This window comes from Gorilla gorilla, chromosome 8 (genome assembly GCF_029281585.2).
Source record: "Gorilla gorilla gorilla isolate KB3781 chromosome 8, NHGRI_mGorGor1-v2.1_pri, whole genome shotgun sequence".
Classification (NCBI taxonomy): domain Eukaryota; kingdom Metazoa; phylum Chordata; class Mammalia; order Primates; family Hominidae; genus Gorilla; species Gorilla gorilla.
In genome coordinates, this window is record NC_073232.2 from 105841628 (window position 1) to 105866933 (window position 25306).

At 47.9% G+C, this 25306-nt stretch overlaps 1 protein-coding gene and 1 long non-coding RNA gene across 3 annotated transcripts; one reads left to right on the top strand and one right to left on the bottom strand.

The window, feature by feature from the left end:
* Positions 1–224: 224 nt before the first annotated feature.
* Positions 225–24524, top strand: FFAR4 (free fatty acid receptor 4). Its single transcript, XM_004049802.5, has 3 exons — positions 225–1040; positions 10122–10250; positions 21289–24524. Exons 1-3 carry the CDS (start codon positions 474–476, stop codon positions 21676–21678), a joined length of 1086 nt encoding a protein of 361 aa, XP_004049850.1. The 5' UTR covers positions 225–473; the 3' UTR covers positions 21679–24524.
* On the bottom strand, positions 13969–15012 carry LOC129524952 (uncharacterized). 2 transcript variants are annotated; one of them, XR_010135120.1, is made up of 3 exons: positions 14907–15012; positions 14378–14487; positions 13969–14181 (listed from the first exon to the last, which is right to left on the bottom strand). It is a non-coding gene; the product is annotated as an uncharacterized lncRNA (long non-coding RNA). The 2 variants fall into 2 exon arrangements; XR_010135119.1 differs by having other exon boundaries at positions 14760–14998.
* Positions 24525–25306: the final 782 nt, after the last annotated feature.

A 25306-nucleotide genomic window follows, 5' to 3' on the forward strand; every position in this document is an offset into this window, starting at 1 on the left:
CCATGGAGTTTCTTTAGTAAAGCCTGAACGACACAGGCCAAAATAATCTCCAAAGGCCAGCTCTGACCCTTTTAAATCAATTTTAGCTAAATCCGTTCACAAAAGGCTTCGCACATCCAGTGTTCCTGAAGAATAAAGGAGGTTGGGCAGGCCCTGCGGGAGCTCGAGGAATTCGCTAAGTGAGTTTTCTGGCTTCTGGATACACTTTCAAACGGCCAGAGGGCGCGAGGCTTCCGCCTTGGCCGCCACCTCCCCGGCCAGCTGAGGTGTTCGCGGCCAGTGTTGCCGGGCACTTCCTGGTTCCCGCGCGCCCCGGGTGCAGCTCCCTGCACCCAGTGCTGGCGCTCCTCAGAAGGGAGGGGGCCAGAGGCGAGATGTCGCAACCGCCTCCCTCCCTCTTTCCCCGCCTTGGCACTCAGTCGCCTCCCAGATGAGCACTCTCTCAGACCGCTGCGGGCCGCCAGGCGCCGGGAATGTCCCCTGAATGCGCGCGGGCAGCGGGCGACGCGCCCTTGCGCAGCCTGGAGCAAGCCAACCGCACCCGCTTTCCCTTCTTCTCCGACGTCAAGGGCGACCACCGGCTGGTGCTGGCCGCGGTGGAGACAACCGTGCTGGTGCTCATCTTTGCAGTGTCGCTGCTGGGCAACGTGTGCGCCCTGGTGCTGGTGGCGCGCCGACGACGCCGCGGCGCGACTGCCTGCCTGGTACTCAACCTCTTCTGCGCGGACCTGCTCTTCATCAGCGCGATCCCTCTGGTGCTGGCCGTGCGCTGGACTGAGGCCTGGCTGCTGGGCCCCGTTGCCTGCCACCTGCTCTTCTACGTGATGACCCTGAGCGGCAGCGTCACCATCCTCACGCTGGCCGCGGTCAGCCTGGAGCGCATGGTGTGCATCGTGCACCTACAGCGCGGCGTGCGGGGTCCTGGGCGGCGGGCGCGGGCAGTGCTGCTGGCGCTCATCTGGGGCTACTCGGCGGTCGCCGCTCTGCCTCTCTGCGTCTTCTTCCGAGTCGTCCCGCAACGGCTCCCCGGCGCCGACCAGGTGAGCGCCCCTCTGTGCGTGCCGGGCAGGTGTCCTGCGCAGGCTGGGAAGCGGGGCCCCGACGGAAGCTGGGATGAGGATGATCAAGAACAACAATAGCCATTTATTGCACTTAATCGTTGTGCCAAACCTTGTGCCCATGGCTGTGAAGTTTAATCTCTTAAATCTCACTACAACGCTGTGCACACGCCCTCCTAAATGATGTAAGTGGAGTCCCCCAAATTCTTGCAAAATGCAATGACTGTTGCGAGGTTAATCAACGAGTAGTTTAGGAGCGAGACGGAACTTTGGGGGTGCAGGGTGGCCAAACACTTTGTATTGAATCATGATTCCTCGCCAGGTGCTACAATACTGTTATTATCACACCCATTTCACAGATGAGAACCAGAGGCACACCGAAGTGTATAATAACTTGCCCAGAGTATTTTATCCGTAATTCGAGGAGGAGTTGGACTCCTTCCAGAAGTTTACCCGTAATTCAAGGAGGAGTTGGGCTCCTGTCCAGGGTTGGGTTATGGTCTTGCTTTGAAAGCGCGCGGACAGGCATGTGAGACCCGGGGACCCCAGATGCAATGCTGTCTTTAGGGGACTTGTGACGGAATTCCCTTCCGGGGTCTTCAGTTTTTTCAGCTGCAAAACGGAAGGATTACACTAGACCTTCAAGGTGTCCTGGGCGCCTGAAATGTGCAGATTACAGAGGCTGGGCCGACGAGCTCTGTTTTACGTAGCGGGTCAATAGTTGTCATTATTAGCTCATAGGGGTGGGAGTGACCATGATCGGAATAAGGTTCTGCGGATAGTGCAGGGCATTGGCTCTGTTCCCCTCAAGTCCCGCGGTCCGGAATCCCGAGCTCGGGTCTTTTTCTCTTGCCGCTTTGCCCCGTGGTTGCAGGGTTCGTGCGCCGGGATCCACGCGGAAGAGGGAATCTAGACGCGGAGTCACGGTGGAGGACAGTGGCCGCCGTCTGGCTGTCTTCCCAGTGTGTTTGGTTCTCCATGCCTCGCGGAGAGAGATAGAGAAGGGACTTAGGTCTGTGCGCTGGGGGCTCAGCCTCCTTGAGCTTCTGCCCGTGGCTGGGTTCTTGGCCTCACCTTCCCTGCCGGGGTCACTGGTTTTCCGGCCTGGAACCCCCTACCCTTAAGCTCCCTCTCCACCTAGGAGTGAGTATGGGGCGCCCTGAGTAATCGTGGCACAAACAGGAATCACGGTCCCAAAGAGGGACCTTCGAAATGGTCGGAGAGGGGAGTAGGGAGGGAGAAATGACGTGTCACCAGGGGAAGGCTTGGTTATGGAGATGCACACAGCCCACCAGGGACACCCCCTGACTGTGTGACCGTCCAGAGCCTGGGACAGAGAGGTGGAGCTTCTCTGGGGGTTTTCCCAGACCAGTCTCTCACACAGCCCTTTTACTGGGGGTAGGATGGATGGAGTCTGCCTCCTGTATCCTGTGCGAGTTTTTTTTTTTTTTAAACACAAATCAAACTTAAACACTTGTTTCTAATGCTTGTGTGGAATACATTGTGGGGAGTTTGTTTATGAGCTTGAATGACTAATAGGCAGGAGCCCCATCAAGCCTGTGGCACTTGATCAAATAACATGCAAGCTTGTGGCCATGTCCACTCAAGTGGGGCCCAGAGAAGCCAGGATTAGCTGAGCTGGTGGGTGCCATTTATGGGCAGACCAAGGGCTCTGGCTTAGTGGGCAGGCTTGTTCTTAGCCCACACACACCTGAGAATCAAGGTGGGCCACGCAGATGCCTCTAAAAGCATGGATCAGGAGGGGGCTGGGCTTCTGCCATCAGTTTCTTTGATTTTTTTAAAAGTTATTCTCTCAGTGAGTCACAGTACTTCTATATTTCTCACAGAACTTGATGTATTTCACCTCATTTTCTTTCTTACAGGAGAAAGTGATGTTCAGGGAATGAAAGACCAGATAGAATGTATCTTGAAGGTATCTTAAGTTTTCAGATGTGTATTTTGTGCCTCTCCCTTTTTTCAGTGATTTCAAGTATAACCCTAATTAACTGGCAAATGACACTAAAGAATAAGACTCTTGTCACTTCCCAGCCAGAGCCCAGACTAAAATTGTGTGCTGACAGGGACACAGGTGACTGTTTGGGTGAGAAGGCCTTGGCATAGGCAGGGGCCTTCCATGTCTTGGCCACTTAGTACCGCACTGCTGTTAGGGAATCTGGGTGTGGTTAGAGCCCTCTGTGGTGCTTCCAGAGTGGCCACAGTTGTGCTGTAAGGTGCTTCCGTGGAGGTCTGTGTTGTGATGGCTGGGCACACAGACCTCCCTTGTTTTAATGTTGAAACACTTCCTTGGTTTTAAGCAGCTTTGGAGAGGCATTTGGGCAAAGCCACTGGGAGAGAATGAGGCTGCAGTGTGCACTGGGGGCCAGGTGAGTTAGTTACTCACAGGAGCCCTACTCACTGAAATTAGTAGAGGTGAGGTGGGAAAGCTTGAAATTAAAAAAAAAAAAATCCCTGGTCATGGTGGCTCACACCTGTAATCCCAGCACTTTGGGAGGCTGAGGCAGGCGGATCACTTGAGGTCAGGAATTGGAGACAAGCCTGGCCAACGTGGTGAAACCCCATCTCTACTAAAAATACAAAAATTAGCTGGGTGTGGCGGCATGCACCTGTAGTCCCAGCTACAAAGGAGGCTGAGGCAGGAGAATTGCTTGAACCCAGGAGGTGGAGGTTGCAGCGAGCTGAGATGGTACCACTGCACTCCAACCTGGCCAGCAAAGCAAGACTCAATCTCAAAAAAAAAAATTTTTTTCTAAAAATTAAAAAAAATGGGACAATCCTTTCTGGCTCTCCATCTTCTTTGTCTTCTTTCCTACCTGTCTGCCACATCCACCTCATCTCTCTCTCTCTCACACACACACACACTTTCACACCTACCTGCCCAGGAACCCAACAAACAGAAAAAACCCAATTTCCTAAGGGTTGTTTCCTGAACACATAGAAAACATCCAATATTATAGGTTCAGCAGTTGAAGAAATAAGTTGAAAAGAATGAGAGACAGAAAAAATCAAAAGGGGAGTGTAGTCATTAAAAAAAAAAAGCAACAGGAGGATCTGGTCTAGACTGACTGAGTCTCACATTTAAAATTAGCAAAGGCTTGTTTTCTCAATCCCCATATTCCCAGCTTTCTGCTTGTGGATTCTGTCTGCCCCATCCCACTTAGAGACTAAATATGGAGGTTTGGGATGGGGGATATATTTTCCTAACCCAAACCACACGCTGAGAGAATCAACCAAGCCTAAGCAGATACCGGCTCCCTCCCCTCAAGGAGCGCTGGCTAAGGAAACTGCCCCTTAGAGCTTCTGCCGACCCAAGAGCCCTCCTGAAACAGAAACTCAATCTCTTGTCCACGTGGGCTGTGGGTGCCCAGTAGTTCATGGTAATCAGACTCTAAAACTTCACTGAAGAGAAGATGAGGTGATAAATATCCTAGAAATGCGAGACAACTTGGTATTTGGAGTGGGCTTTGGAGTCAAACATTCTGTTTAAATCCCATCTCTGCCGTTCGGGAGCTTCATGACAGAATCCAAGCTGTCTAACCTCTCAATACCTCACTTTCCTCTTCTGCAAAATGGGCATGGTTACAGTATCAACCAACCTTACCGGATCATTATGGGCACTCATGTTCAGTAAATGGGCCAACACCTGGCACATACACAGTTAAGCACATAAGAATTGCTAGCTATTATTAGTTTCCTTATCTTTGAACATAGACATTTTAAACATTCTTCAAACAGTATAATTCTTCTGATTGCTGTAAAATAACAGACTGCCATTTTAAGAGGGCGAACACATCCTAGCAACGTTGACATCTCAGCCAGGTCAGCTCACCCTGCTTCAACAGGATTCCAGCCTGTGTGTGCTGTGGCCCTGGCTGGGCAGTGACCCACATCGGCAGGTGGAGAAGACTGTCTATCCTGGCCAGAATGTGCTGCCCATTCATTCTGCAAACATTTACTAAGCACCCTTCCCCTCTTGCCCCTGCCACAAATCACGTAAATCCACCTCCTTCTCTTCAAGGAGAAGCACACAGATGGTCCTAGATTCTGGCCTAATTTGGTCCTGACAATCACCCCACCCCATATTCTTTTCTTTATTCTAAAAGAGGAAATCCCTAAGGTCACAGAATGGCAAAAGATGGAACCAGAATTTAGCCCCACTCTTTTGGGTCCCTCTGGATACCGTCACCCTTGGGTTTATACTTCCTTGGGGCACTTGATCCCACTGCCCCACCCTGCCCTAATTTAATACCAGGCTAGTCATGTGAACGTTCATGTGTCTCTGCTGAGTGTGGATTGTCTGAGGAAACAAACACAGTTTGCTTGCTTTTGTTATGATTAGAGAATACTTTTAAAATATAAGAAAGGAAGCATCTCTTGCATTAATATTTTCTCTCTTTTTTGCTGGGAAGCTGATAGAAGATGAAATATCCAACTAGGACTCCTAGGTTCTTAAAATGATCTTGAAGTCTTCCATGTTGATGGCAGAGGTGAGACACAGGAACAAGGATTTACCAAGGGTCTCCAGAGGTACTGCAGGAAGAATCATCAGAGAGACTGATAGGCAAACAGCTGGAACAAACAGCTAGAACTTATTTGCAAACAGGAAGTGTTTGCAAATAAGTCAGCCAGTGTGGGGAGGGCTAGCATTTCTGCAGTGCCTGTGGACAGATGTCCCCATCCTCAAGGGGAGTCTCCTTAGAAAATCTTGTTTGGCAATTTTGTCCTGAGCACCTAATGTGTATTAGGCAGAATTTTAGGTGCTGGGATGCTGGCTGGAAAAAGGCAGGCTTGGTCCCCACCCTTAGTAACACACTTCAGTAGGGACTCCAGACAGGGAAGGGGATGATTGCACAAGCTGTGGAGAGCTGTGGAAGGGTCTCTGCTGGGTATGGGGAGTCCAGGAAGCTACTGGGAGATGGCAGTGTCCCCACTGAGTGTGAAGATGAGAGGAAGTAAACCAGGCAAGGGGATGGAGACGAGGAGGGCATTGTAGGCAGAGGAGAGTCCACATGGAGGCCAAAGGAGCAGTGAGTGCTGTTCTGAAACTTGCAAGGGGTTCTCCACCACACATGTGTAGAGCCTGAGGTTCAGTGGGGGCAAAAGACGGTGCTGGAAGCATTGGCAGAGGAGAGGGAGAAGGACCAGAGTCATCCTGGTAGGAAGTTTAGACTTAATGGTGATGGCCTGGTCTTGGTAAGGGTTGGGGGTAGGCCAATGAAAATGCAATAGGTGGATAAGTCAATGGCTATGAAGGAGGAACTTAGAGACCCCTTCTGAGTGGGGAGGAGGAGGTGGGCAGAAGGCCAGTGCTCGCGTTTCTGGCAGCTTGGAGAATGGTGGCCCTGTGCCCTGATTCAGGGAGTGCAGGAATCAGGTGGAACCATTTGGGGATGGGACCTTCAAAGCTTAATGTGCCTATGAGGCCTCCTGCTGAGATGTCATCATGGCTATTGGGCAAGTCTGGGGTTCAGGAAAGCATGGAGCTGAAAATAGTAGATTGGAGCTTTACCTGCAAAAGGAGCCGTGGAAATGAGTGAGATGGCCAGGGAGAAGTGGAGACTGGGATGAGGCAGAACACATTTGGGGGATCCAAGTCACACTTATCCCTTCACTGTGAGTGGCCTCCCAATTTCATCCCACAATTCTGGTCTGACAGCTGAGCTCCGGCCTCCCTATACCCCTGGCCGTGGACCTTCCAGGCATAGCAGAAACAACCCCCCCTGGGTGGCTCTACCCTCTCTGGTGCTCTGAAGCTCTCTGGGCACTTCCAGCTGCTTGTCCTGTCCTGAAGTGTCCTAGTGCTTCTCTGCCTCCCTCCCTCCTGGAGAAAAGGGCCAGCGCCTTGCTCTTCCTCACTGTGGCTTCGCTGTGGTCAGCCACCACGTCTGGAGTCGGGTGGTTGAGCAAATGAATTAAAGAAGACTATTGTTGACTCTGCCAATTCCGCTTCTGTAACTCAGTAACAAGGCAGGCCTGCCACTTTTGTTTTCCAAGTTCCCTTTTTAAGATCAGGGGACATTTCACATGTGCAGAAAAAGTACAGAGAATATAATAGGACTCACATCCCCACCTTCCAGACTTGACATGCTGCCTAACTCCTCTACATGTCACAGCCTGCGGGAGAATACCTAGAATCAAAACGACTTTAGCCAAATGGATTTTCCCACAGAAACCAAGTTATGACACCAACTTGGATCTCTGTGGGCATGGCACCTGTTATTTTATTTTTTAATGAGACCAGACAGTGCATTTAGTCAACAATACCATACAAAACCTTCTAAAGAGCATGTCAATCCATCATTCAGGCCCCCAAGCCAGTTGCACTGCCTCTCAGTTCATGTGTGGGGGTGCCGGGCAGAGTTCTTATCTTACTTCCTTATCACACTTCCTGCCCTGAGCAAGAGCCACAAATCAAAAGGAGAACGAGCGTCTTTATTAAAGTCACGGAATTTGGGAGCTGCCTGGGACAGGTTCATTGTTTCTGTTGAAAAATAGCTGGTAAAGTTGGCAGAACTATCATGGTGGTCTGTGTTTCATGTTTGATCATCATTTCACTTATAAATGAACTTTTTTCTTTTATAAAAGTAACATAGGCACATCATGGAAAATTAGGAAATTCAGATAAGCCACAAGAATAAAAACAATTTGAGAGTCCTGCCTAGAAATAGACACTTCACTTTCTGGATTGTATCCTTCCATGTTTTTTTCTGTGCATGCGAGCATGTGAGTGTATGTGAGAGAGAGAGTGTGTGTGTGCATGTGTGTGTTGGATGGCCATATACTCATTCACACGTATACATTCTCTTCAACACACTGGGATCATAGAAGCACATGGTTTAGGGACCTGCTTTTTTCTTTCACTCCTACTGTAGAGATAACACCTTGCTCTATCATTATACCCTCTACAAAAGTCTTGCTAACCCTGGAGAGATTTTGGCAGACATTCTGGAAAAGGCTTTTGGAAAGAGTTGGGGGTCTTAAGAAAAGCTTCTGTGTGTCCTCTGTTTTTCTACTCTCCCTTAAAATTTTTCCATCACAAGAATAGGAATGAGAGACCAAGTCACATTCAGGGCTGGAATCCATTTCTTCCAATTGATGCTTCAGCATATCTGCTCATATGTATTGCTACTGCTGTCTTGGAATGAGGGGTCCGTAGTGGGCAGAGGCCTGAGTACAAAAGGGGGTGGTGTGGGTTTTCTAGAGAGCAGTAGTAGCCTCACTGCTAGTAATCAGAAGATCCTTGAAAGAAACAGGTTTCTGGCCGGGCATGGTGGCTCACGCCTGTAATCCCATCACTTTGTGAGGCCAAGGCGGGCGGATCACAAGGTCAGGAGATCGAGACCATTCTGGCTAACATGGTGAAACCCCATCTCTACTAAAAATACAAAAAAAAAAAAAAAATTAGCTGGTCATGGTGGCGTGCTCCTGTGGTCCCAGCTACTCGGGAGGCTGAGGCGAGGCAGGAGAATCGCTTGAACCTGGGAGGCGGAGGTTGCAGTGAGCCGAGATCGCGCCACCGCACTCCAGACTGGCAACAAAGTGAGACTCTGTCTCAAAGAAAAAAAAAAAAAACAGGCCGGGCGCGGTGGCTCACGCCTGTAATCCCAGCACTTTGGGAGGCCGAGGTGGGCGGATCACGAGGTCAGGAGATCGAGACCACGGTGAAACCCCATCTCTACTAAAAATACAAAAAATTAGCCGGGCGCAGTGGCGGGCGCCTGTAGTCCCAGCTACTCGGGAGGCTGAGGCAGGAGAATGGCGTGAACCCGGGAGGCAGAGCTTGCAGTGAGCCGAGATTGCACCACTGCACTCCAGCCTGGGCGACAGAGCGAGACTCCGTCTCAAAAAAAAAAAAAAAAAAAAAAAAAAAAACAGGTTTCTTTCCAATCACCAAAATGTGGAAGGATTTAATAAACTTCCCCCCACCATGTGTTCACACCAGCCCAGTCTTGATTCACTGCTAAAAATTCTCTGCGTTTGCCTAGTAGAGCGTTCAGTGAATATTGGTCAAGTGAATGAATGAATGAATGGTACTTCGGATGATCATGCTACTCCTAGACATTGGTTAAGATGCCTTGGCCCTTCAAAATCAATAACGTGGTCTTTTTACACAGCACGTGCTCTTAAAAATAATCTATTCTATATGCGTGTGTTAGGGCCACTTGTTTTCTAAACAGTTTTGTTTCTGTAGTCAAGTGGGCATAGGAAGTTTATATGTGGGAAGTTAGTATATACACACACACATAGATATATGTCTGTTTTCATTGGCCTGTTTATTCATTGGATGAAATTGTTGCGGAAGCTATTTGTAACTATTCAGTAAGGTCTCCATATGTTGCAGTTCTTGCAGTTAGTGTTAAACATTTGAATCAATACAACATAGTGATAGCAGCAAGATCACAAACCTTCACATTCTTCTGCCATATTCCATTGGTTTTACATCTTGAACTGTCTGTGAGTGGAGGCTGATCTTTGCCTTGGGGCTCTAGATGGCCAGGTTGATGCAGCTCGACACACTTTAGACACCTGAGCACCCCCAGCATGAACACTTAATGCTTTAGCAAAGACCCTGTGTCCTTCAGCTTACACAGTTGTGACTACAGGGAAACCTCGTTCCTGTTTTGATATGTTTGTTATGTAGCATGTCCTTTCCGATCTCTGTAACCTTTCAGGGGTCAGTTTTCTCCTTTGTAAAATGGCAGGCTTGGAAGAGAAGGCTCGAAAGCCCTTTGCATGTCAGCCCAGGGAAGTGGAAAGACCACACCTAGGAACCGACTCTAGCTCTTACCACCCTGTAAGCCTGAGGCTCAGTTGCTGTCCCTGGAGAACAGAAAACATAATCATGGCTATTCTGAGGGTCAGGGGCAAGTGCTTTGCAAGTGGGATTGTGGTGGGCAGTGGGAGGGATTCTGGGGTTCACTGTCATGCTAGTTGTGTAACTGGGCAATGCAACCGTGTAAGTGTCAGGAAACCCTCAATAAGACTGAGCCAGAGGCCAATAAGAAGCCAGCATTTACATGATGTTCTTTTCCTTTTTGTAACTAGGAAATTTCGATTTGCACACTGATTTGGCCCACCATTGCTGGAGAGATCTCGTGGGATGTCTCTTTTGTTACTTTGAACTTCTTGGTGCCAGGACTGGTCATTGTGATCAGTTACTCCAAAATTTTACAGGTATGTTTGCTTCAAGTGCTGCCACTGAACTTCACCCAGGCTTGGGGTTATTTCTGCTAGAATCTTAGAATTTGGGGTCAGAGAACACCTAAGAGTTCACGCCAGCTCAATCTTGATTCACTGCCCAGGTCTACAACACTGAGGAAGGAGAGGGTTTTTTTTAAAGTTATATCTTTGTGATTATGTTTTTGCTCATCACTAAAGTAATACTAGGTCATTACAAAAAATTAAATTAAAATGAAAGCAGACACATAAATGTAAATAACACAGAAACTGAAAACTTACTCTACCTTCTTAACAATTCAAGATGTATTTTTTCAGGTTATTTTTCTTATAAGCTTATGTATATGTCATGTATACTGTGTGTGTATTTGATGAACCATATGAAATTGCAGGTTAAAATGGTCAAATGGTTATCTGACACTGTTCAATGTTCTTTTCAGATATGAGATAATACTGTCTGCTCTGTAACTCCTTTTTTCACTTAACATTATATCTTAACATCTTTCCACATCATTCCTATATCTCTAGCTCATTATTTTTAGTGGCTACAGATATGACTTCATTTATTTTATGGTCTTTTGGGCTGTGTCCATTGTTTCCCCATTGCAAACACTGCAGTACTGGAGAATGTATACTTTTTAAAACATTTTATTGAAGTATTATATACATATATAAAAAGCACACTGAGCATAGGTGTAGGCTCAAACTGAGTGCATTCATGAAACAGCTCCCAGGTCAAGAAAAGGAATATTACCAGAAGTCCCTCCTATTATCTTCCAGTTGCTACTCCACCCACCCCCAGGGAATGTCCATTTCAAATGTGCACTGAAACAGGAAATGATCTCTACCTTTAAAACAAATATGTACAGGGACATAAAAAGGACGAGTCAGCCTGTTTTATATCTCGTAAGGTAGCCCATTTGTGAGTAAGTTGCCTGCCCAGGCAAACAGCGTGGGTGCATCCATGTTTATGCCCATTTTAGAAGGTTTAATGCAAAGCCCTTGAATCCTCGTGGAGGTTTATAGTTGTTGAATCTTGGTTTTATAGCATCTCATGTGTGGGTCATCTGGCAAGTAGGCACTTGAAGTGGTGCCCTGTAGGGCCTGCTCACTCTCTGGTCACTTTCATGGCCCTTTCTTTGCAGCTAAGGGTCTGTAACCTTCTTAAATGCTCAGAACCCATAGCCAGCCCAACCTCCATCCAGGTCTGCTAATCCCTGGGTCCTGTGGGAGATGGCCCTTCCATGTCACTCATTAGACTCTTGCCCACCCAATGACCACTAAAGTGACACCCAGCCTGAGGCTTGTTCAAGTGCAGGAGGCAGATTCAGGCCTGGAGTTAAGGTCTGGACAGTGCTTGCGATGGGACCAGGCATACGATAGTGCTATGTAAGTGTTAGCTATTATCATTAAGTTAAAAGGAAAGAGGTGAGAGAAAAAGGAAGATAAATGTAGAACTTATTTAACAAATATTTACATAGTGTTGACCATATGCCAGGAACTGACTCTTTAATTCTGATAAGAATTACAGATGAAGAAACCCAGGCACAGGGAGGTTAAGTAACTTACCCAAGGTAACACAGCTTGTAAGTGGCAATCAGGATTTAAATTCAGACAGTCTGACCCTAGAGTCCCAATGCATTAATTCCTCAGACATGTGTTAAGGGCCTGCTCTGTGCGAAGTGCTTGGGGGAAAGGAGGTGGGCTAAAAACCGAGCAAGACACATTCTCTATCCAGAAGGAGCTTTGACATGAAAGGGGAAGAGGGAGGAGACAGACAAGGGTGCTGATATCGAAAGGAGGGAAACTGAACACAAGGTGGAATGATACTGAGACTTTGCAAACACTTTGCAAACTGTTAAATGCTACACAAACGTAAGGGATGAATAAGGGGTATAAGAAAGAAGAGCAGGCCAGGTGTGGTAGCTCACGCCTGTAATCCTAGCACTTTGGGAGGGCGAGGCCAGTGGATCACCTGAGGTCAGGAATTCAAGGCCAGCCTCGCCAACATGGTGAAAGCCCTTCTCTACTAATAATACAAAAATCAGCCGGGCGTAGTGGTGGGCGTCTGTAATCCCAGCTACCGTAGAGGCTGAGGCAGGAGAATCACTTGAACCCAGGAAGAGGAGGTTGCAGTAAGCCAAGATCGCGCCACTGCACTCCAGCCTGGGCAACAAAGTGAGACTCCCTCTCAAAAAAAAAAAAACAAAAAAAACGAAAAAAACAAAAGGCCATGAAGACAGACACAGAGACTTGACAGTGTTATTTTAATAATCTGGGTTTGAGTCTTGAATCTGCCACTTACTTGCTGTGTGGCCTTGGCCAGCTTAGTTACCATCTCTGGGCCTCAGTTTCCTCATCTGCAAAATAGCAAACATAATGTCAGCAGTATAGAGTTGTTGTGAGGCATGTAGGAGATGCTACTGATGGGACAGAGAGAGCCATGCCTGCCTGTAGCAGGCGATGAATAAATTATGACGGTCGTGATTTGTTAGGCAAGGCTGCTCTTCCGATCCCTGTCTCAGAGCATGCTGGGAAAAGGTGCTGCTAAGATTTGCAAGAGGATAAACAACAGCCCAGATTTGGAGCACATCAAGAACAAGGAATTGACGCTAGAGCAGGGCTGGCTGGAAGGGGCGGCAGCATTTGACCTCCTTCCTGGAGGTCACACTCCTGAGTTCCTTAGGCGCCAAGAGGGTTCTGGTCTGCCCCTTTTCACTCGTACCTCACGCTTCTCAGCTGCCTGCTGAGGAAGGAATGATTTTCCACCCACCCCCATCTTTTTCTCAAGGCCAGGGTCCACCTGGAAAAATTCTATGAGACCTGAGGAGTTGGGGCAGCTGTCCTTTTAGCCACCCACCTCTAAACAGCAGTTTACTCTCGAAGCACCTTGTGTCTAAACCCACAGCCAGCCTTCACTTCTCCCCATTACAGACCTCGGAACACCTCCTGGATGCAAGAGCTGTCGTGACTCACAGTGAGGTAAAAGGGCACTCTGAGTAACAGAGTAACAGAGCAAATATGTAATTTACATTCCATCACCACCCTCACCTTAAGGCCCTGTGTGGTCTGGCCCCGCTGCCGTTCTCACCTTCATATTTCATCCTCCCTTGTGTCCACATTGGCCTTGAGGCTGTACTGCGCACTGGCCACCACACTGCTGCCCCAGGGCCTTTGCACCTGCCACTTGTTCTCCTTGATCTCTCTTCTCCAGATTTCTGCAAGGTCCACTTCCCCACTTCATTTAGTCTTTACTCAAAAAGCTCTTCACCAAAAAGTCTTCCCATCAATCTCCAATTCCTTATCCTGATTTATTTCTCTTCAAACACTTTCTACACCTGTCATATTCAATTTATGACAGTCATCTGTCTTGCCCACTACAATGCAAGCTCCATGAGAGCAGAGGTTTTGGTTTGTTCACTGCTATATTCCTATGCCTAGATCAGAGCCTGGCTCATTCATTGTAGGTGCTCAATAAATATTTGTTGAATGAATGAGGCATGAGCCTTGGATCACATTGAAAGGGTCTACAGGGTCGTCTCTTCTTGGACAGTGGGAAAATCACTGGACAAAGAGTCCTAAGACAGAAGTTCTAATCCAGGCTTTATCACTGTGTGACCTTGGGCAAGTCACTTAAGTAATGTGAACCTCAGTTTCTGCAGGAGCCAAATATGCCTCAGTGGATTAACACAATAAAATGAAAGAGCAGATATGATAATGTTTTAAAAATCACAATTTTAATCCAAATATCACTTAAAAATTACTTTCCACGTTATTAGCAAAATCCACTGTTGCCCATTTCCCAGGAGGACTATGACATTTGTCCTCACTTGGTACCATGAGTTTGCCAGGCTGATAATTTGGAAGCAGACAAGCTATACCACATGGATGGAGTGTGCGAGCAGAGCCTCAGTTTGCATCTCCTCCCCTGTGAAGAAGATATACGTAACTCAGAGATACTGAGTCAGCTTTTCTGTCCAAGCTTTTTCTGTGAAGCTTGGTTTTACATAACTCGGTAAAATCAATTGAACATCAACGTTAATTAGGCATAATAACAGACAATTCACAAATTATTTGACGCCATGGGATACAAATACTACAGCACTACCAGTCCCACTTCTCACCTGTCACTAGTTCCTGTAACCCAGGTCTCATCTCCAGGCTTGAGAAGTGTCTCTTTTTCACATCACCCTGGTCTTCTATTGCTCTAAAGCAGTGTGTCTCCTAGAATGCTCTGTAGAGTGCCATGGCAATGTTAGGTGTTAGAAAGAGTTTGGGAAATGCTGGGATAGGCTAGATTGGCTTCTTTGCTGCAGGACTTCTCAGGACCTTTATTATGCCAATATACTTTGAGGATCTCCCACACAGTAATAGAATAGGTATCATTGCTAAACGTGACTACAGAACCCCCTTTTCTCCACAGAGCATCTCTCTGCACTTGTGCTCCAAGAAATGCCTTTTTGGAAACCCTGCTCTAAAGTCTCCACCCTCCTTCCTGGTTCTGACCTGGGCAAGAATTCAGAGCAGGCTTCGCCCTGGCTCTTTCCCTACTGCCCACCCTTCAGGGGCTGCTTCATGTGCTTGGAGCAGTGGCCTTATTCATCCTTCTGCCCTCCCTGCTTCCTCTTTCCTTGTGACTCAAACATGCCATACATCTTCAATATTTTTTCCAATCAACAGTTTTCCCAAGGGAATAACCTCCCAGCAACTTCTAAGTGCCTTCGGATCAGGCTGTCACCACTGTTTGGGGCTTGCTTGACGTCATCGCCCAGCAACTGTTGCCGTGACAACTGAGATGCCTCTACCCTTTTGTAACAGTGGATGTTTATTGATCCCCCTCTCATTGCCCACATATGCACCAGAATGGAAGAGCAGCGTGGGTGGAGCTGCCTTGCTTATTGCTGTGTGTCCAGCACCTATGAGTGCTTAGCACATAGCAGGGGCTTATAAATATTTGTTGAATAAGTGAGTCTATGGCTTGCAGATGGAAAACCGTCAGCCTGCCTCAGGGCTAAACTGAGAAACAAAATCTGTTTCCGCTGAACATGAGGGTGTTAGACAGTGAACACAAAGCCCTTTCTCCACACCTGACCTGCATTCCCCAGCTTTGGGGGCCTGCATGCTGGTCGTGGAAAGGTAGGTGGAATCTCTGGAAAGATGGAATTTTCTATCCAGTGGTTCTAGAAGGGAGGCTGTTGACTGACAAAGCAGCCCCCAGAGGAGACTCAACCTTCAAGGTTGAGTCCCAACTTTGTCAGTGGGAACATCCTCTACCCATCCCCACATGTTGGCAGCAGCGGTCTGCTGGCATAGGGTGGCAGAAGGGTGTGAGGTAGGGTGGAGACTACCCCACGGTCTTCAGAAGCTCATGTGGGTGTGGAGGCAGTGAGTCTCAAAAAGGTCTGTCCTCAAAGGACTGAGGGGAACTCCAGACTGAGCCTGTTGTCCTAGATGAGCAGCTGCGACACTTCAGTGGGCAAGAATCACCCAGGGAGTTTAGGAAACTTGCAGATTTCTGGGCCTCACCCAGCCCCACACAATCCGAATGTCTGAAGGGGCCCCCCAGCATTTGCATGTCATCATGTACCCGGTGGCCGTGGACCACATTCCCCAGATGCTGTCCACCTCTGCTGAGGTGCTGTGCCTCACCGGAGAAGACACTGGCACCTGGCATGGGGTACACTCCCCTACTTGACTGTGAGGCTCAAGCAAATCACTTCTCTTCTCAGGGCTCAAGCAAATCACTTCTCTTCTCAGGGCCTCTTAGTTCCAAAACTGCGGCAACCACAGAACTTATCCCAGAGGCTTGTTCTGTGGATTAGGATTAATCCTCAAAAGTTAATGGAGCATTTAGTTTAACCTAAAAGCACATCAAGCATTCTGCCCAGTGCAGAAGACATTTGAAATCCTGGATCAATGTTAACTGTCCTTGACATCTAGCATGGGGAGAGGAGGAGGAGAGGAGCCACATTTGATTATAAAGCCCCCTTTTCTTCCTCACACCCTACCAGTCGTGGGAACTGTGGAGAGGAGATAGTAGCATCTCTCAGTGCTAAAAAAGATCCAGGCCGGGTGCGGTGGCTCACACCTGTAATTCCAGTACTTTGGGAGGCCGAGGCAGGCGGATCTCCTGAGGTCGGGAGGTCAAGACCAGCCTGACCAACATGGAGAAACCCCGTCTCTACTAAAAATACACAATTAGCCAGGTGTGGTGGCGCATGCCTGTAATCCCAGCTACTCAGGAGGCTGAGGAAGGAGAATTGCTTAAACCTGGGAGGTGGAGGTTGCGGTGAGCCTAGATCACACTATTGCACTCCAGCCTGGGCAACAAGAGCGAAACTCCATCTCAAAAAAAAAAAAAAAAAAAAAGTCCATCCACTTAAGCACTTGGTCCATGAGTGAGCCCACTTTGTCTGTCACCCGCAGCCATTGTCAGGTACCTGCTAGGGCTCTGGGTCACAGAAGACACAGGCATGCCTTGCTTCAGCTCCCATCCCCCAAGGAACCCGTAGTCTGGTGGGGGTCTGTGTTAGTCTGTTCTCACACTGCTTTAAAGAACTGCCTGAGACTGGGCAATTTATACAGAAAAGAGCTTTAGTTGACTCAGTTCCACATGGCTGGGGAGGCCTCAGGAAACTTGCAATCATGGCAGAAGGAGAAGCAAGGACCTTCTTTGCATGGTGGCAGGAGAGAGAAGAGAGTGAGCAGGAGGAGGGAAAACTGTCTTATAAAACCATCAGATCTTATGAGAACTCATTCACTATCACAAGAACAGCGTGGGGGAAACTGCCCTCATGATCCAAACACCTCCCACCTGGTTCCTCCCTCCACACGTGGGGATTATGGGAATTACAATTCGAGATGAGATTTGGTTAGGGATACAGATCCAAACCATATCCGGGTCAGAGGTAAGACGGACGCCTGGGCCGGGCGTGGTGGCTCAAGTCTGTAATCCTAGCACTTTGGGAGGCCAAGGAGGGCGGATCACGAGGTCAGGAGTTCGAGACCATCCTGGCTAACACGGTGAAACCCCGTCTCTACTAAAAATACAAAAAAAAAAAAAAAATTAATCGGGCGTGATGGCGGGCGCCTGTAGTCCCAGCTACTCAGGAGTCTGAGGCAGGAGAATGGGGTGAACCCAGGAGGTGGAGCTTGCAGTGACCCGAGATGGCGCCACTGCACTTCAGCCTGGGTGACAGAGCGAGACTCCACCTCAAAAAAAAAAAAAAAAAAAAAAAAAAAGAAGGACGCCTGGACATCTACCACATAGTGTATGTGGCAACTGTCGCATGAGTGCCTGAAACAAAATGCTGCAAGATGCCAAGCGGGAGATGAACCAGGAATCCTTCTCAGAGTTCCTGGCATTAGAGTTTGGAGTTAAAGCCTGGGCAGAAGGATTCCCATGGGCAGAGATAGTAGAGAGTGGGAAAGAACTAGTTTATGATAAAGACAATGGGCTGGCGTCAGGCTGCCAAGTTGGCAGTCCACCTCGGCAGCTTCTTAGCTGAGTACTGGTGGGCAAGTTTTTTAAGCTCTTTGAGCCTCAGCTTCCTTATCTGTAAAATGGGGATCGTCACAGTACATATGTCACAGAATTGTTGGGAGAATTTAAAAAGGTAAACTCAGTGATAGGTAAGGGCCTGGCACATAGTAGGTGCTCCATAAATGTGAGCCTTCATCAACATCACTCATCAAAAAGTATTTTTGCGACACTACACCAGGGACCGTGGGTACATTGTCGCCCTTCTTAGGATGGTGTGGGCAGCAAGAGGGATGAAGCTGCTGTCAGACTCAGCCCTTGTGGGTCCCCCAGCCTGTGCTTAGGCCTAGAGCGATATCCTTACTCAGAGGCGGTACCAATTCCTCTGCAGCCCACCCACCTGACACCCTGCCCAACTGATATTCTCCTAGATCTAACAGCCAAGGCAGCTTCCTTAGATTAACCAGGTTTCACTGGAACACAAGTTCTAGTTTTGATTCTACATAGTGACTTCCAGACTTGGATGTGCCAATATGGCCTCTGGCATTTGAGCCCGAGGTGGTGCCCTGTGTATCCTGAGCAACCTTCACCCTGCAGAGCCATTGAAGGGAGGGGACAGCTGAATAGTGTGGCCATCCCTTTTGAGACTTTTGTAATTTGTCTCATCTTTAATCCCACTGAGCTAGATTTTCAGAGATGGGGGCTCTGACCCTGTATTATCAGTGGACTGACCTTCAACAAGTTTCTTAAATTTCTTGAAATTCAATTTCCTCATCTGGGAAGTGGGAACAATGATAGTACAAATCTAGAGTAGGTATGAAGATTAAATGTGACGATTGAGAAGTAAATGTGCGGCACAGTGCCGGCCACACGGAAGCCCTCAGTAAAGCTAGAGATCTGTATGACTATGAGGCTGTTCACTCAGCATCTGTTGCCCTGGTCTCCACCATCAACAGGTGGACCTAAACTCCTGCACAGAGCAAGCAGCCACATTGAATCATAAAACAAACAACTATCCTTTAATTAGCTAGTTACAAGTTGTTTTTTTTTTTTTTTTTTTGAGACAGGGCCTCACTGTGTCACCCATGCTAGAGTGCAGTGGCACCATCTCGGCTCATTGCAACCTCCACCTCCTGGGATCAAGCGATTCTCATGCCTCAGCCTCCTGTGTAGTTGGGATTACAGGTGCCCACCACCATACCCTGCTCATTTTTTTGTATTTTTAGTAGAGACAGGGTTTCACCATGTTGCCAGGGTTGTCTCGAACCCCTGACCTCAGGCGATCTGCCCGCCTCGGCCTCCCAAAGCGCTGAGATTCCAGGCATGAGCCACTGCGCCCAGCCTAGTTACAAGTATTCTAACGGGAATATTTTCAGCCATTCTGATCTTGCAGTTAAATTTACCTGAACTGTGAATGATGTTAATTACCTTCCATTACTCCCCCTCTTGAGATTCAGGAGTCTTGGGGGACACCTGTAGGATCTCCTGAAAGAAGAGTCCAGAATCCCCTTCTAAGCCCGCATAACCAGGGCTGCCTTCATTGCCTGCCATGCCTCTGCTTCACTGCCAGCCCTGCTCATTAATACAAAATATTAGAGGTCCCAGCAGCTCCACTGGTAGGAATTTATTCTACTGACATGCTCACCTAGGTGTGCAAGGATATGCATGAGGAGGCTTATTCCCCCAGTTGCCACCTCTCAACAGGGGACATAAATGTAAAATGGTCATTTTCCACAAATATCACCAGCAGTGCTCTGACAAGCTCCTCTTTCTTGCTGGGGCAGGGGCACCTTTAATGACACCTATGTCTGATTTACAGAGCTTTCCAGTCGTTTTTTGGTTATTTTACAATGTCAATCTCATAGTCAGTTCAAAGTTTCCCCTGCCCAAGGCGTAGGATGTGGGTTTGTGGTGCTGGAGCTGGGAGGAGGACAGAGAAGGAGGATGGGCTGCCCTGGCAGTGGTCTGGTCTCCCACAAGGACAAGGAACTTGCATGATTGCCCATATGAGGTGGTTGCCCCCTTCTGTTGGTCATTGCCTCTGATTTCCCTGTGTCTGATGATGGTGCCAACAGGCCCTGTTGATGAGGGGATCATTCCCAAGCAGCACCCACTCCAACCCATGGGCGGGCCCTTCCCACACCCACTCCCACCAGGTATGGGCAGACCCTTCCCACACTCAGCTTCATTTTCAGGTTGGCTCCTGACAGAAGCTGCCCCAGCAAATGAGCAGCCTCTGATCACATCATCTTTCCTTAACCCCTGACTCAGGGGCCTGTAGGCAAGACTAGGATCCATTTTCTCCTGCTCCTGCAAAAGGAAAGGAACCTAGGGTGGGGTCCAGTGCTCCCTTCTGCCTGGCCTGCCACACTGGTATGCCATCTCCCACTCAACAACCTGTAGGGGAGTGATATGGTTTGGCTGTGTCCCCACCCAAATCTCATCTTGAATTGCAGTTCCCATAATCCCCATAATCTTGAATTGTAGTTCCCATAATGTCACGGGAGGAACCCGGTGGGAGGTAATTGAATCATGGGGATGGTTTCCCACAGGCTACTCTCGTAATAGTAAGTTCTCATGAAATCTGATGGTTTTATAAGGGTCTCCCCCTTTGCTTGGTTCTCATTCTTCTCCTTCCTGCCACCATGTGGAGAAGGAAACATTTTCTTCCCCTTCTGCCATGATTGTAAGTTTCCTGAGGCCTCCCCAGCCCCGCAGAACTATGAGTCAATTAAACCTCTTTTCTTTATAAATTATCCAGTCTTGGGTATGTCCTTATAGCAGCATGAGAACGGAATAATATAGGGAGAGAGGGGAAGAGTATGCACACTGCTATTTCAGCTGCTACCTCCCCAAACAAGGCCAAAGAAATAAAATACCCCTCAATAGGGGCTAGATAAATTGCAACCACCATTTATAGAAGATAACAAGAATGAAGTGCCGTCTCTGTGCAGATATGGCCCGAGCACCATGATATACTGCTAGGTGAAAAAGGAGCAAGGCCCAGAGTGTGGTGCGTGGTGTGGGCCCATCTGTGTACCAGGCAAAAGAGCAGATGCCTGCAATCCCACGCCAGGAATATTGTGTGTGGCAGTGGTGCATTTCCAGAAAGCCATATGGGAAAATACTCACGTTAGTCACCTCCCAGGGTGGAAATAGAGGGTAGAGAAGGCCAGATGTTCTTCATTTGCTCCCCATCAGTATAGCATTGTTTGAGTTTGAACCCTAAGCACATTGTGCTTGCAAACAATTAAAGAGACACCTCTTTTAAAAAAAATAACAGGGAAGATGTCCCTCTTGTAGACCACCCAATTCAGGCTTTTCACTTCCCCTCATAACTCTGTTTACAAGGTAGGTGATTTTCTGCTTTATTTCTCAGGAGTCCAGTCGGGGTCCTGTTTCTCCAGCACATCCTAAGCTTGGGCACACAAAGTCCCAGAGGTACACAGCTTCAGTGCCTTGGGGATAGCAGATTCCAACTCTTGGGCCCCTAACTCAAAATCCCCAACAACCCTCAGTCACCTGTGGCTCCAGTCCTGTTTTCGTTTTCCACAGATCACAAAGGCATCAAGGAAGAGGCTCACGGTAAGCCTGGCCTACTCGGAGAGCCACCAGATCCGCGTGTCCCAGCAGGACTTCCGGCTCTTCCGCACCCTCTTCCTCCTCATGGTCTCCTTCTTCATCATGTGGAGCCCCATCATCATCACCATCCTCCTCATCCTGATCCAGAACTTCAAGCAAGACCTGGTCATCTGGCCGTCCCTCTTCTTCTGGGTGGTGGCCTTCACATTTGCTAATTCAGCCCTAAACCCCATCCTCTACAACATGACGCTGTGCAGGAATGAGTGGAAGAAAATTTTTTGCTGCTTCTGGTTCCCAGAAAAGGGAGCCATTTTAACAGACACATCTGTCAAAAGAAATGACTTGTCGATTATTTCTGGCTAATTTTTCTTTATAGCAGAGTTTCTCACACCTGGCGAGCTGTGGCATGCTTTTAAACAGAGTTCATTTCCAGTACCCTCCATCAGTGCACCCTGCTTTAAGAAAATGAAACTATGCAAATAGACATCCACAGCATCGGCAAATTAAGGGGTGGTCACCCAGTTTCATAATATTTTCCCTCTATAAAAGGATTTGTTGGCCAGGTGCAGTGGTTCATGCCTGTAATCCCAGCAGTTTGGGAGGCTGAGGTGGGTGGATCACCTGAGGTCAGGAGTTCGAGACCAACCTGACCAACATGGTGAGACCCCCCGTCTCTACTAAAAATAAAAAAAAAATTAGCTGGGAGTGGTGGTGGGCACCTGTAATCCTAGCTACTTGGGAGGCTGAACCAGGAGAATCTCTTGAACCTGGGAGGCAGAGGTTGCAGTGAGCCAAGATCGCGCCATTGCACTCCAACCAGGGCAACAAGAGCGAAACTCCATCTTAAAAAAAAAAAAAAAAAGGATTTGTTATGGGTTCCTTTTAAATGTGAACTTTTTTAGTGTGTTTGTAATATGATCGAATTTAATAAATATTTATTTATGACTGTTCAGCAATCACATCTCCTACATATAAAGCCACACCATAGTGGTTTCTGAAGTGAGTCTTAGAACCGATTCAGGATGCAGATTTCTCCTCTGAAGGGTCACAGCCACCCTGTGCCCTACCTTGGACTCGCAAGGGTTTAGGATCATTCACTGATGTCAAGAGCAATTGAAGAATTTCTAAGGAACAGTTAAAGATGACTTACTATTTTTTTTTCATTTATAAAAATGCCATGGACCCTTTTAAGAGAATCGGCATCATGAAATCAGAGAGAAAGTAGGATGACTCTGAAACGTTTGAGAGTGAGTTCAGGAGTGGTTTACTCCTGATGCATCCAGCAGAGATGCCTCTTAAACACCAGCCATGGCAGACAGTGTCCTTTGTGCTAGGAATACAGTGGTGAACCAGACAGCCATGGCCCTCTCTCAGGGAACTTACCTTCAAGTCAGGGGCAGAAAAACTAAATAAAAGTCAATAAACTATATCTATATACAGATACCTATATATTTGAGATGAGGGTCTTGCTCCAATGCCCAGGCTGGAGTGCAATGGCACAATCACGGCTCCCTGAAGCCTCAAATGCCTTGGCTCAAGCAATCCTCCCGCCTCAGCCTCCCAAGTAGCTGGGATTACAGGCATGAGCCGCCACGCCTAGCTACAAATCAATAAATAGTATAGCATCACAGAGCGAATAAGCACTGTGAAGAAAATGGGACAGGGGCTATGGTAGTGATGGGAATTTAGATCAGATGGGGAGGGGCCTAGGAAGACCTTTCTGAGGAGTGACAAATTGGATCAAAAGGTAAGCAACAAGAAAGGGCCACCTGTGTGAATAGGGGGAAGGGACACAGAAGAGATGTTAGTGCAAGGAGGCTGACATGCTTGAAGGGAGAGTGGCGTAAGCCGACTATTGATGGAGCCTCCTCTGCACTAGGCACTGCCTTTAATGCTGAGACGAGGGGTACCCGGCTGGGGCCTGTCAGTTGAGGCCAGAGAAATTGCAGGGTTAGATCACATAGGGCCTAGGAGTTTATTCTGTTCTCCAGGCCCCTGGAGGTTTGCAACTGGAGACTGACGTGACCTGATGAATGTGTGCAAAGATTACCCTGGCTGCTGGGCAGGGAATAGACTCTGAGGAGCATGAGTGAAAATGGAGACCAGTTGGGCAGCTGCTGAAGTGCGACATGGGGATGGGACCTTGGAGGTGAGTGGCATTAGGGAGGGATTGTGAGAAATGACTTGTAAATATACCTTGGGAAGGTAAAACAAAGATGATTTATTGATGGAAAGGATGGAATTGATAGAATGTGAGGGAAAGAGAGGACTCAAGGGGAATACTCTGATTTTTTAGCCTGTCATTGGTTGGATGGTGAAGCAGGCAACAAAAATGGGGGAGCCTGGGCAAAGATTAGGGGTGGGGGAGCCAAGAATTTCATTTGGAGCTCATCAGTTTGAAATCTCAGTGAGACTTCCAAATTGAATAGGCAGTTGGATGCAGAGATGTGGAGCTTGGGCCTGGAGATGCACATTGTTTGGAGATATAAATGGTGTTTATAGGCCTATGGTTTTATAACACATCCCTTGGAGAGATAGAGAGAAACCAGAGCCAAAGACTGAACCCAGGGTCACTCCACCACTTGGAGACTGGGCCAGTGGCTGGAATGCACAGCAGCACAGGGCCTGGTGTATAGTAGGTGTTCAACCAATCTTTGTTGCTGAGGAAATCAGCACCAGCAGTAGTGACTGCTTATGCAGTTTCTGGAGCAGCTTGCTTCTGAAGTCAGATTCATGGATATCACAAGCTCGAAGACAAACGAACAGAGATGTTTTGCTCACTTTAGTTAATAGATTTGATCAATTAAACCTGTTTTTGGAAGTGATGTGTGGCTATCTTATTGAAGCGGCATTGCTGTCTGGGGTAAATAACCGAGGTTTGTCATCTTGCACCAAGAGGATTAAGGACACGGACATATGTGGGTGGGTTAAGGAACAGAATGTTTAATAGGCAGAAGAAAGGAAAGAGGAGAGCAGCTCTCTCTCTCGTGAGACAGAGGCATCTGAAAAGGGAAAAGTGGTGGACCACAGCGTATTTCATAGGCAGGCTTGAGGAGGTGGTGTCTGATTTACATAGGGCTCACAGATTGGTTTGACCAGGTGTGATGTTTACATAGTGCACAAGAAAAGCTGGCCACCCCACCCAAATCTGATTATGCAAATGGACTTTCCACTTGGCCATCTTGTCTGCTCCTTACTGCACTCATAGCTGGCAAAAACAGAAGATGGAGCTGCCATTTTGAACATGCTTAGTCTTAGGTAGTACATTCCAATGGACACAACTGCTGGCATTCACCCATGCAAGCTTCCAACTTGCTTGTCTATGTCTGCAGCACGATTTTACAGGCTGCTTTTTGTTAGAAAAGGATTTAGGGGCTGCTTTTCATTAAAAGGAAAATCTTACCAAGGACTTCCATACCCTCACTATCTGCCCGAGTAATTTCTTTTTAACTCCTATATCATTATGGTTCTCTGAGGTTGTCAAACTGAAGCTGCGGAGCAAGGCTCTGACAGCCTGTGGTTCTGTGAGAGAGGAAGGCAAAGCTCTCCCATGCTCATCACCTGTCTCCTCTGTCTTTGGTGGAGAACACTAACATGGGGCACCCAGGAGCCTCCCACGGTCCCTGGATATTCCAATACCCAGGCGGAGATCTGTGACCCTTTCCTCACTCCCAGTGCATTTCATAGATATCAGCCTGGCATCACCGGTTTCACAGCTCCCCAGAGCTCTAAGGGACATTGCCTAATTGAATCCTCACTGCAGCCCATCAGGCAAGGACTATTTTCCCTTATCTCCCAAGAAAAGAGTGAGGCTCAGATAAGCCTTGTAACCAGCCCCAAATCCACAGCTAATATATATCTGAAGCAGATTTGCACTTACACCAAGACCCTCTGGTACCAAAGTCTTGCTGCTTTTTTCAAGATGAGAAATGGAGGCCCCTGGGAACACCTGGAAAACTGAGGCAAGTGGCCTTGCACCCATACACTAGGG